The sequence below is a fragment of the Ips typographus genome, unplaced genomic scaffold (assembly GCF_016097725.1).
Source record: "Ips typographus isolate SLU unplaced genomic scaffold, UJ_Ityp_2.0 IpsContig44, whole genome shotgun sequence".
Classification (NCBI taxonomy): domain Eukaryota; kingdom Metazoa; phylum Arthropoda; class Insecta; order Coleoptera; family Curculionidae; genus Ips; species Ips typographus.
This window is the reverse complement of record NW_028098575.1, coordinates 200,007-213,060: the sequence shown is the minus strand read 5'-3', so window position 1 is coordinate 213,060 and position 13,054 is coordinate 200,007. Positions and strand designations below refer to the sequence as shown.

Here is a 13,054-nt window from a genome sequence, read left to right as displayed (position 1 = left end):
GTTTTAAGCGGTAACTATTCGTGTTGCGTGAGCTCTTTGATAATGCATATTTATTAAAAGAAAATAGGTTCGCTTTAGGGCCTCAATGGGAATGATGGTTATGTATATTTAATACCTTTGTTTCTAGTGCCGATATAAAAGAAAAAAAAATAGAAGAAACAATGACACGAAAATTGTACATAAATCATTTTACAATAATCTGATCATACAAAAAATTATTTCATAGGAAAAATATCATTTAAATGTTTTTTCTCGCGGCAGTCAAGCTTTAAAACTAAAAAAGGATCAGAATCAAACAAGGAACGCTTATTTCGATGACTTTCTCCTGAACTTAACATTGAAAAAATTTGTACACTTTTCAATCTCCGTAATAAAAAAGGAAAGAAGATAATTTCCGTCCTTAGCCAGAACATAAAAAGTGTTTAGAATGGATTAACGTAATGGTCTAACGAATGTTAAAAGGAAGTAACCACAGTTTTTTTTACACTAGGTACAGGATTGTTTGTCCTATAAACAACAGTGCTGATTCAAAAGGGGTATACCCATCAGTCTTAGAAATATATTACTTAGGTACATTTAATCAACTTATGTAGTTATTTGTTGACAAATACAGTCAAAGCGTGTATTGAGTTAATTTAGATAAATAGCATGAAACATGTAAACGAAAAATTAACCTGTCAATAGGTAACCCGACTATTATAACAAAAATATTAAACTTATTAACTACATACCGAGCGTGATTTGAAGTTCCATAAAAGGCACTAATCTTGCATAACGATTAATAATTGCACGAAAACGCGTTTGCAATAATAATTGCATTTCGGTTTTCTTAAAAACCGTTCCGACTCATTTCGGTATACCCCAAAAATTGTCACGATGACATTAAAATTTGTCTAACTTGCAAAATCATTCTCCTATATGGTAGTGCGTCTAGAGCCAATGTGTTAAACGTACGTTTGACTACCTTTTACCTATACACATTGGCTCCTACTACCTTTTTTAAGGTATTGTTTAACAATATGTTCTATACTTTTGTTGTCATTTTACAAATAAAAATAACCCTCGTCATTTTTGATATGCTCATTAATATTGACGATACATATAAATTGATCAGAATGCATGCGACCATAGTGGATGAATCCACGAGAACAATACGAAAGTATTTATAAGTTGGGTGGGGGTTCCCAAGTTGCAATAATTCCCATCACCACCGTTACTAAAAATAATGGATCTTTCAGTTGATTAAAGTAAAATAGGGTACCGCTTCGGCTTTTATCCAATGAAGACGGTCGATAAAGCAATTCAGACGAGATCTGGATTCCTATTAAGAACTATCATTTATCATCTGTCTCCACGATACTCTACACAAATAATAATACATACGGGCTCGAACACAGAACACAGGGTTGGATTCTTTTTCCAGAACAGCTGAATAATTTTACAATTCTATTATACTAGGCTACTTTTTCGCTTTGGTTACTAATTACATAAGTATACACACTTACACAGCGTACTGAGTTTTCAAGCCTCGTCATGGGAATCTCGGTAATTTCAATAAGAGCTACAAGGTAGATTAAATTGAGGCAAAGTTCCATATTTGCAGCTCAATAAAATAAAAAAATTAAAAATATTCCTAACATGCGGAAATCCAAAAAACAATTTTTTTGCTAATTAACACTTAATATTAAAAAAATAAATAAACGACACTAATAAAAAATAAATGCCACTATTCCATCCTCAACTTGGATTTTTTTTAATTGGGTAGTTTTTTCTGATTACGATGATGTGTCAGATGTTATGGTTCAGGTTTGCAATTTAGTGAAATTAACAACATTTTTGGCCAATCATCATTAAGTGTTTTGTTGTGTATTAGTCCTACGCTAGAGCGCTTAGATTTTTACGTCGTCAAAGTGTTTTTTAACCAAACCTAACCAAACAAAAAATCCTATTGTAACAAATGCCAAAATAACATGCAGTGATTTGGAAAAATTTGTTTCAGTTGTCTCCGAAAATATTCCAAATTCCAAATTGCGTAACTTTGCCCTAATTTAACCTTCCAAGCCACATCTTTGAATAACATCTTGTACATGATGATTTACCTACTTTTAATAAATATAATAAATATACCTACTGTTAATGAATGTACAGGGTATCCGGATTTAGTGTGTTTTAGATAGATAGAGAAAAACTAGTATACATGTCTAGAGCTCGATTTTTGAAAAAAGATTAATGGCACAAACCCTATTTCAATAACTTCAGTCAGTTTGCGGCGCTAGAGGGCGTTTTTCGAATTACGCCCATTTTGAAAACTCTTCACAACTTTTTTGTTTATTAAAATATCGAAGTGAAGCAAAAACATTCTTAAGGCCCTGTTTCGATGTAATTCCAGTGGCGCGCTTAGTTTTTTGCTACCAGATATAGACCTATAATAACAAATCACTTTTTCAGTTTTTTCACACACATTAAAGTAACTAAAAAACGCAATAATTTTAAACATTCAAGTGTTGTCATAGAAACAAAAAATAAATAAACGTCACTTTTAATAGCTGATGATTTCAAAACCTGAGTCAAAGTGCATTATCTCAGTGATTTTTAAGATTAACTATAGGCATACTTTCATTGTAGTAAACGGCATAAAACGGACATTTTTTTAAAGTTTTAGCCAAGTGTCATTTCAATTTAAAATAATAAAGTTAGGCAAATTTTTGAGAAAACGGTAGACATTAACAAAAAACCCAGCACGCCACTGGAATCACATCGAAAAAGTGCCTTGAGAATGTTATTTTAATAAACAAAAAGTTATGTTTTGTAAAGGAGTTTTCAAAATGGGCAAAATTTGAAAAACGCCCTCTAGCGTCGCGAACTGACAAGATATCGATATACCTACGGTTTTTGTCATTAAGCCTTTCTCAAAAATCCACCTCTAGACATGTATATTAGTTTTTTCCTATCTAGCTGGGAAATGGGATTTTCCTGTCAAAACACTCTAAATCCGGACACCCTGTATAGTCACAAATGACTATACGTTCAATAAATCAATCTATAACGAGTAAAAAAGAAAAATTCTCTGTTTCAGCTGGACATACACATCAAAATACTAATTATTTTTCGGTTTTGCATGTAAATACTCTGAACCTTTACGCGTCGCCTGGTTAGAACTGAAGTCAATCAAGAAACCAATTTACATTAAAATGGCCAGATCAAAATTGGTTTAAACATTCCTTTGTTTCTGGCCTATGGCAAGAAACGTATAAAATCTGCATAATAAAGTAATTTATCACAACCGCCATCTTTTATTTTATATAACCGTGTACCGGTGTTGGCGCTGTTAGATATCTAAATTGGCACGCAAAATGTTATACCTTCAATGAATTTGCATAATCAATACACCTACAAAATAATAAAAAACCGATTGCGTCCATACTAACTAGTGAATTCTTTATGCTTACAAAAGATGTCCCTGTTATACCGAGTGTAATATGCATCATTTTATCCCGAGTAAATAATAATTATTTGGAAAACTGTCAATGTCTGTGTGAGGTATGAGCAAAATTTAGATAAATTCAGTTTTGACTAACGGGTGATTTAACGGTCTAAACATTTTTAAACAGTCATTTTTTAAATTTTAATTAGTTAATATCCTCATTGGCTATGTCTACCTCGACGGGCACGTCGCCCATAGACAATCAAATGTGACAAAAACAGGCAACTCCGCAGACACTTGACGTTTGCGCCTTAAGAACAATATAGTTTATATTTATTTTTACATTTTAAATGACTTTTCTTCTAGTCTTCTTAAGTTATGAAGTAAATTACGTTGAAGTAATTTGTAGCACACACACACACTTCTGAGATGTCTAAATTTGTAATGATTATTCTAAACTTAGAAGAAAAGTTTAGAATAATAAAAACTTTACAAGAGGGAGCCAGAATTTGAAGAAAAAACTTGTTTGAAAATTTGAGTCATTAATTTGACAATTTCAGACTGCGCCACCACTGCGTACACGGATCAGTCGTTTGAAGTGGGACCCCATCGTTCCCCGTAGAGATTGTGCTGTTGAAAACCGCTCGCTGATTGGTCCGGGCTGATTATGTCGGCGTTTCTTTTTCCAACAGTCACGCTTCATGTGTTGCCACGATGTATAATGTCAATTAGATTTTTTTCGGCTAATTGACAATTCATGTTTAATCTCATCTGACTTTCGGGTGGTTATTTCAGTTATTCCGCATTTTGCCAAGCATAGGTCAAAGTTGACAGTTACCACGTGACTGCAATATTTATGTAAAACATTTTAGACATATTTTGGCGTCAGTGTTTACAGTAGCCGTTTTCTTTCGGTTTGTGATTTCGGATCCAAACACGTTATGATTCAAAAGTCACGTGACCTCCATGTGATTTTATAAAAATGGTGTCATGTGATTTTTTGTTCATAACTAGTTTATAACGCGTTTGGAATACTTTGGATACAAAATCGTGGATCGAAAGAAAGCGCCTAGTGTCGACCTCACCAATTCAATTTTATAGGTGAGGTTTTGATTTTTCTTAATCAATCCCAATCCCGATCCTTTTCGCCGTATTACGGTTCATCAGTCATCAGAGAGGCTATAGGGCTTGATAACCAAAGAACAAAACCTTCATTCCAGTATATGAACTGGATGCCAGACATGATAGTTGTTATGCAACATCTGGTGACATCTGTACTTAACTCTATGAGTTAGAACATACAAATACTCCCAACTCTAGGAACACCCCCATTGCCGCATCAGTCAATTAACACTGTAATAATAATGTAATACGGCGAAACCAGTCAAAGGATTGGGATTGATAAACAAAAAACAAAACCACATCATTTTTAACCAATCATATCGGTGTGAACCGAATGATGCAGCATCAATGGGGATGTTTTTAGATTTGGGGGTGTTATTTGTACGTTCTAACTCATAGAGTTGAGTACAGATGTCACCAGATGTTGCACAACAACTAAGACGGCCTATGTTACTACAGCTTAAACTTAAAATACGCTTATTATCTCTATTACTAACGCGCGCCCTGTCAAATTTTTGTCGTTTTCTTTACTGTGATCGAAATAATAAGCAGTGTTCATGAGCACTTCTACTGCGGGAAAAAGATCAGTAGAAAGTCGCCAGGGTGCGTATTCTTTAAACGAGGGAAGGGAGTTATCGAGACAAAGGTCTGTAGAATGTGACAGAACACACTGACAATTGCGGATTCCTACATTCCATCAACACTCCTCTTGAAAATTCCGTTCTCCGGTTTCAAGAATTAGGGCCCTGAACTCATGGTTAAAAGATTTAAGGAGATGGTTCGACCGCTCGTCTGCAGAAATCCTTCGTGGTGCAATTTCCAGAGCTATAATAATTGCCATTTGGATCGCCAACCTTCGGCAGTAGAGGGCGTGATAAGAAGAAGATGCGCATTTTCAAATGTCAAAACTCGTTGATTGCAGTCTAAAACCTCAATGACACCATTCATAGATACAGTTTGTAAGGATTGTTACAATTCCAATACGATGGAGTACGCACATACCGAGCAAACCGAATTTGGTCTGGTCTGGTTTGCGAGTTTTATTTGACTGATCAAACTTTTTGAGGACTCTAAAGGGAGCACGGAACATCAATTATCTTATTCTTGACGTCATTACTTAAAAACCATTAAGTTTTTACCTTGAAACAGAAGGCATTTTTTAGGGAGTCTTCGCAACTTTTTTAGATAAAATCGAAACTGAAAATTGAGAATTATTCGAACTTGGTTTTTCTACAGATTTGTCAAGAATCTAAAGTAAAGTAAACAATAAAGTTGACAAACAAGGTTAGTAATATATTTATAAAAAACCTTAAAATAACCCAACAACAAAATTTACGATTGCTTAATTATTCCTGAAAAAAAAAAAGAATAATTTCAGTCTTGTGAACCTTGGATTGCCATCAGCAATCATACCGAGAATCACACATCCGGATTCATAAATAAACATATTATTATTATAAAGTGTACACGTGCTGAAAGCAATTATTCGAGGAGTTTGTGAAAACACGTTGAATTCCAAATTCTCTTATCTAAGGAAAAGTGTTTTGAATGGAACCTTGTAAGTTACGAAAATGAGGAGACTAAAAATGGCCTAAAACCACAATAATAGACTGCAGCCTGCACTTATTATACGACAAGGTTATGTTATGAATGTAAAAAAACCTTGTGACACCAGAAACTAAAGTAAAAGTCAACAATAGCCATTACGCACACAGTGGCGCAATTTTAACCAAACTTACAGCTTTTATTGAACAGCCAAGTTGAATAACGATAAAAATACCATCTTATAGTTTGAGTGAAGGAATATTATTTGATAATAATTCTAGAACGCGTTGAATATTGAAGAGGTCAGCGACGTTCATTGTATTATCAACTGATGATAATACCTAACACCAATTAAATAGTGACGAATTTCTACTCAGTCATGTACGATATCATCATAGTTCAAGTGTAAGTTGTAGGAACTAAAATGTTTGAGAGGCTATTATATTTATGAAATAAATAAGTGTGTATATGGCTTATTTAACGGTTGAACTACCTAAATTACGCAATAATGTTAGGAAAACCACATCAAAGCAACATTGGGTAAATCCTCTTAGGTCATACATAATGAACACTAATATAGAGAAGATTTTTCCACTTACCATGGGGATGAGTAAATCCGTTCACAAAATCATCACAAAACCAAAAACGGACTGACACGCACCAGTCAGTATCACTAAATGTCAACAGGTTGATAAAACTAGAAAACAACACGCTAGGAAGCGCTGTCGTATGTTATTAGTACAATATAACAAATCCTTGACTTTGTAATAATAATGGTTAAGGTACGATTTCCATTTAGAAGCGAGTGGTCTGCTAGTAATTATCGTTTGTGTGTAATGTTCGAGACTGGTATACTTTTACGAAATGTGTATGGTTGCCTCAATTTCTGGTGAAACGCTGTTAAATATTTTCAAACGAAACGCGAGATAGCAGATTGTCGCCTCCAGCTTGATTCAAGACGGTTTCAAATGACGTCAATCGTCATTTAAATTATAAATTCGCTTGAATACGAATTACAGCAAAGGTTGCGTTAGTCTATTCTCTTTGATTTGCGCTTCTAATTCATGTAGGAGAAGTGGTACTACAACCCAGTGTAAAGTTGTCTTTATACATTCTGGATTATATCCCTATTTAAGAAACAAGTGCCAACACGTGGAAAAACGTAATACAGTTTGTTGAATTTTCTGCTCTTTTTAACAAAATAACAAACTTAAAACAAACTTAAAAACAAATAAAAGTTTGCATGCATATAGCTAGCACCACGCATAACCATAGCAACCAGGCGAGAGCGTAAATCTGAAACAATGCTAAAACTAAAACGAATTTGGTTTTGATGGTGGCGCCATCTCGCGGTGAAATTTTCAACCACTATTATTGACTTTGCAGTTTACTCACTATATACATTAGCATTACCCATTAAAGCTGTAACAGGTACCCTTAAGTTCGACAATGGTTCGAGTATAATTTCACATATAGTCAATAGAGGAGCAGGCATTGTGTTTACTGTGTAGGTCAGAACGTTTATATCATGTTTCGATCCCCTATCCAACTCAAGACAAACATCTTCAAAGTCTTTTCATTCCAAAGCACACTATATATAATACCTAATAACATAAAATTTCAGATTCAAGAAAGATTGGATTTATTACTAATCCTATTTTTAACTGCCTATATATTGCACTGCACACTGGTGTAATCCAAACAAAACTTACAACTTTTGTCTCGGACTTGAACTCAAAAGAAAGTAGGTATATACGCAATAGGTCAGTGTCAACGGCTCAAATCAATCAGATTATTGATTTCATACAATATACAAAACGTCGCGGTATGTCAGTTACGAAGTTCAAGTATTCAAATATACTAACGTACTTTGGATTGGTTAATTACGTAGTTGGATACAGCATTTAGATTATTTTTAAGTACACGTTAAAAGAAATTCAATATAAATGGAACTATAGCGATAAGCCTTATCTATATATAAAACCTTCCTAAAACGTAGTCGAAAAGTCTTTGTTATGTTTGTAATAACAAAAAACAACAACACAAAGCAGCCAAACAGTACCTATGTTGCATTGTATTGATATAATCTTGGCAAGGATGAGACTAAAAATGCTCATACGTTTTCTGAATTTTTATTTCCTGGATTAATATTTACTGACTTTCTAGGGCTTTGTTAACTTTGAAAATAATTAAGTACGCCTCTGACACAAGTAATCGATGATTTTTAACAACATCCGATAAATAGCTAAACAATTTGTAAACTGCAAAACAGTGCACAACCATGAGAAACTGACTAGAGTGTAGATTAGAGATACTAATATACTGATACATTTCAGGTATAATTTATTGTTATCACTTCATAAGAACCGTATTAAAGTAGTTAAAATTTAGTGTACGTTATTTACTCATTTCTGACAACCAAAAAAATTAAGATTTTTGCTCAAATGACCTAGCCTGTAAAATAATCAATTATACAATACGTCTTGACCATATAGAGTCAGACTGTGTAAAATCAAAACAACTGACCTTAAAAACGTAATTAAGTAAACTGGGTTACCTCCAGCTTCTAGTGAGTGCATGGGCGTTACTAATTGCACCAACCTCAGCTTCTAAATTTAAGTTTAAAATAAATATTTTTTATGATCATGCTTGTGAATTAGGTTCATCAACCGTTTTGTTTCGTTTGAGTTTTGATCGACCTTAAGACGCAGTCAAACTCCTTGCATCTTGCATACAAATAGAATCCTTTTAATACCATTATTTTATTTATTCCTTAATGCAGTACAAGAAAGCATTGGTTGATCACTGAATTTACCTAACATAGCATGAGTCCAAGATTAAAAAAAACAAATACACACCAGGGAGATCTCCGAAACTGCAATGCATGTGGAAGTACGATTATTAACAGATTTTAGAATTGACAAGTGCAATTTTAGTTAATGCTAAGTATTTCTGTAATTATTTAAGTGTGTTAGTCCTGCTAGAAATAGACATCCTGTGGAGATGTTCTTCCTTAAGACCCTCAAGACTGCCAGACTGTCAGAAGTTTTTGATCACATTGATAAATCAGGTTATTATTTTAAACTAAACACTAAATTTACTAGAAAACTGCATAGATTGACAAATAGGTAAAAAAAAATATTCTATTTAGTGTTATGCTTTTCATACTGAAATAAAAATATTTAAGGAAAACTTTATTTAGCTACTCCACTGTAGTACATTAAAAGTTCTTTATTACAACATGGGAAAATTGATGAAACATGTTGCTTTGATGAAAATTAATATATACAGACCAAAACAAAGCATTATTTAGTCACCTTCAAGAATAATTTGAAAGTTGAGGTCAAGGAGAAAATATAAATTTTACTTTATTTTATTTTGGATGTGTGAGGCTGTTATTGTATTCTTACTAGTTTAAAAATACAATCCTGGTCATTTGAGTGCAACAGACTTGCACTTCTACAGAATATAAAAATAAATGCGTTCTTTTTTTATTGCCAACCACGAAATAAGGTGACCATATGCTACGACATCCATTTTAGACCTGTACCAGGACTACAAGGGCAATCGCTAATTATATTCAATTCACTATATTACCTACTAGAAATATAAAAGAGCCCAGTAGAACATAAATTTTGGAGTAGATTTTCGTCATCCCATCATTATTGCAAACAAAGAAAACTTTACAATAGCTGTAAATCATATGAGTCAGAGGTTTCTCCTTGTGTCAAGGTCTCTAGTCCAATACCTTATGTCCATGCAAAACATAATTAAGCCGACGTTTATTTAGTGAATCAATTTTCAATGTTGACATCCACACTTGAAAGAAAAATTCTAAATTTATGCTATTCACATCTGGTCCTATGCCAGCACAGTGGTTTTTGCACTTTTTGAGTACATTCAGGACAATCAAGTATGGGTCAGTGGCACAAGTTTTTATTTGCTTCACCACAACAAAAAAATAAATTTCCTAGGACTTTTGATTTAGTTTTTAATTGTAACATCTCAGTTTCTGCCTGTCAGCCAGGTGATAAAGTAGTTTAGGCTCTTCAATGAGTGATGTTCCAAGTTGCAAACACGTAAAACATACAACAATTTTGAGTAAACCAATCAAATGGAGGACAATGATTTATATTTTTGGCAATGTCTCTTATATATTTCAAGAGCAGCTTAAACAGTAAGGTTTATTTGTGTTTGGCTGCAAGCTAAAAACATGGCAAATAAATGAAACTTAAGTAAAAGCAAAACTGGTAATTGCACCAGATGAACAAACATTTAAATTTTAATTCTAACTGAAATAATAATCTATAAAACTAGTGCTAAGATCATTATGAAAATGATGGATTGGCAAATACTATATTAATACCAATCCTTGCCCCCCTCAATTAATTGAAACTAAAATTTTGTATAAAATTTGCAAAACTCTATTGCACCATTATACATTAAAACATATACAGGGTGTCCAGGATTTTTTATTAAAGGATTTACACCTGACTTACACTATCTCTTTTATGTTTAAAGATGAGCATAATTTGTAGAGAAGAATATTTTCAAAAAAATATATTTGTGATTAAATTCAGGGAGATTTATGATTCAAATATAACAAAAATCAAGTTTAATTTTCAAACATCCATCCACCCAGCCAACTAATTGGACAACAAGTTGCAAAAATATATCTATTTGTTTAAAAAAGGTCACAATACTTTTGCTTTTGATGTTCTAGAGGATAGATAATTAGCTATTACTTGTTGAAACTAATTTTATAAAGAAAGAAGTAGTAGTCCATATTCTTTCAGTGGAGTCGCAGGAGTACGAAAGGAAGGAAATGACAAACAGTCTTCTCCACAATACTTTATTATGACCTTAGATGGTAAGGTCTGCTCAACAAGTTTCGGTAACATAAATGACCATCTTCAGGAGCTCAAATCAGTCGACCAATGTGACTACTGTCTTTCTACAAGGGGAGAGACAGAGAGACCCATGTTATGACGAAATAGTGAAATTAACAGAGTTAAATAGGTGAACAAAGCTCATTATGGAGAAAAAATAACTATAGCACATTAAATCAAAAAATTAATTAAAATTAAACATAAAACTTAAACTAGACCCATTTAGGGCTGGGTGAGACCCTAGGGGGGAAAAAAGAGCTTCACTTGTGCACCATCCACAGAAGAGGCGATGAAACAAGCTCTTTTTTCCCCCCTAGGGTCTCACCCAGCCCTAAATGGGTCTAGTTTAAGTTTTATGTTTAATTTTAATTAATTTTTTGATTTAATGTGCTATAGTTATTTTTTCTCCATAATGAGCTTTGTTCACCTATTTAACTCTGTTAATTTCACTATTTCGTCATAACATGGGTCTCTCTGTCTCTCCCCTTGTAAAAAGACAGTAGTCACATTGGTCGACTGATTTGAGCTCCTGAAGATGGTCATTTATGTGACCGAAACTTGTTGAGCAGACCTTACCATCTAAGGTCATAATAAAGTATTGTGGAGAAGACTGTTTGTCATTTCCTTCCTTTCGTAATTTTATAAAAATATAAATTATATTTGTTTAAGAGAAAAGTAAAAAAATTACCTACAAGCTTATTTTTTGGTTACCAGTTTTATATACTTCATACACATAATTGTACAAACCTATAGATATTGTTAGAATTCTTCTTTTTGTATATGTACTTTTTATGAGTGGATAATATAGAAAACAAATAAAAATCAACAAAGTGTTAGTACTAATAATTAATGTAAGTGTGATGTGTGTAATGTAAATGTCTAGAAAAATGTAACTTACTTCTTGAGAGAGTTGGAGGTCATCTGAAACTTCATTAGTGAGAACAACATCAGATAAGGTATCTGAAGTAGCATTTTGCAGTGGTGCTGATCTAGATTCACTGTTAGTTAAAACATTCCCTGCAGCATTTCTTTCTATGTTTAGTAGATAGGCATGCACATCTCGATGCCTGAAGTTTCCTCGATTATATCTTCCAAGTGAGTTCAAGTCTGCAAATAGCTCTCTTTCATAATTGAGAAGCACTGAATCCAAGCTTTTAGGATGCACATAATGACTTCTCAATATAGAAGGTGAAAGTCCTGTTCTCCAAGTAGTGCCATTGTTCAAATCAAAATCATTTACACCATTAAGTATGTCATTGTCAAATAGAGAGTCCTGATTAATTCTAAGCAAGCTAAGAATCAGGGCGAGTTGTAAAAGCTCCTCTCTGTACACTTTTTTTATACACAACATTGTTTTTTTTTTACAGATGATCACAAATAAAGTTTCAAACAAAAATGTCTTTAGTCCTAATAATCCTTACTAGAATTAAGGAGCAAAAAGTCTGGTCCTCCGTTTTTTAATAATCATTTTAAGAACACTTGGAGGAATAAGTTCCTGCTTGCCCTATGTATTGTAGGGAATGTACACTGTTACTGTTAACAGTGTAAACAAAAACTCATCAGCTGATATTTAAATAGGATGACAGGTCAAAAACCGGCAAAAGTAAGGTTATACAGGGTGTCCGGAAAATACGTGTACAACGTTTGACGACAGACTCCTGACGTCAAAATATGTCGATCTAAGCCGACTTACTTATATCCAAAATTGTCTCGTTTAGCCGGTAGAGGGCGTCAAAAATTTGTAAAAATATTGGTTTTTTACTAAATTACGTGAAAACCTGCTAATCGATTTTAATGAATTTTAGTATGTAGACTAATACTATAAAATGACGTTTTCTAGTAGTATAGTCACCGGCTGTAAATAAGTGGACGTGTTATAAAGGTGATATAATACGTCAACATTTCTCCTAATTTTTTATATGAACGGCGTTATGACAACCCAGATATTTTTGTCGAGTGACCGGAAGTATTTTACATACTAAAATTCATTAAAATCCATTAGCAGGTTTTCACGTAATTTAGTAAAAAACCAATATGTTTCCAATACAATTACGTTTTACAAATTTTTGACGCC

General features: G+C 33.3%; 1 protein-coding gene across 1 annotated transcript in view; it reads right to left on the bottom strand.

Moving 5' to 3' along the window:
- Positions 1–12,424, bottom strand: part of LOC145739801 (uncharacterized) — a 32,421-nt gene extending 19,997 nt beyond the window's left edge. The window contains 1 exon segment of the mRNA XM_081995166.1: positions 11,879–12,424. Within this exon segment, the coding sequence (XP_081851292.1) occupies positions 11,879–12,331 (453 nt within the window). The 5' untranslated portion in view covers positions 12,332–12,424.
- Between the last annotated feature and the right edge of the window lie 630 nt (positions 12,425–13,054).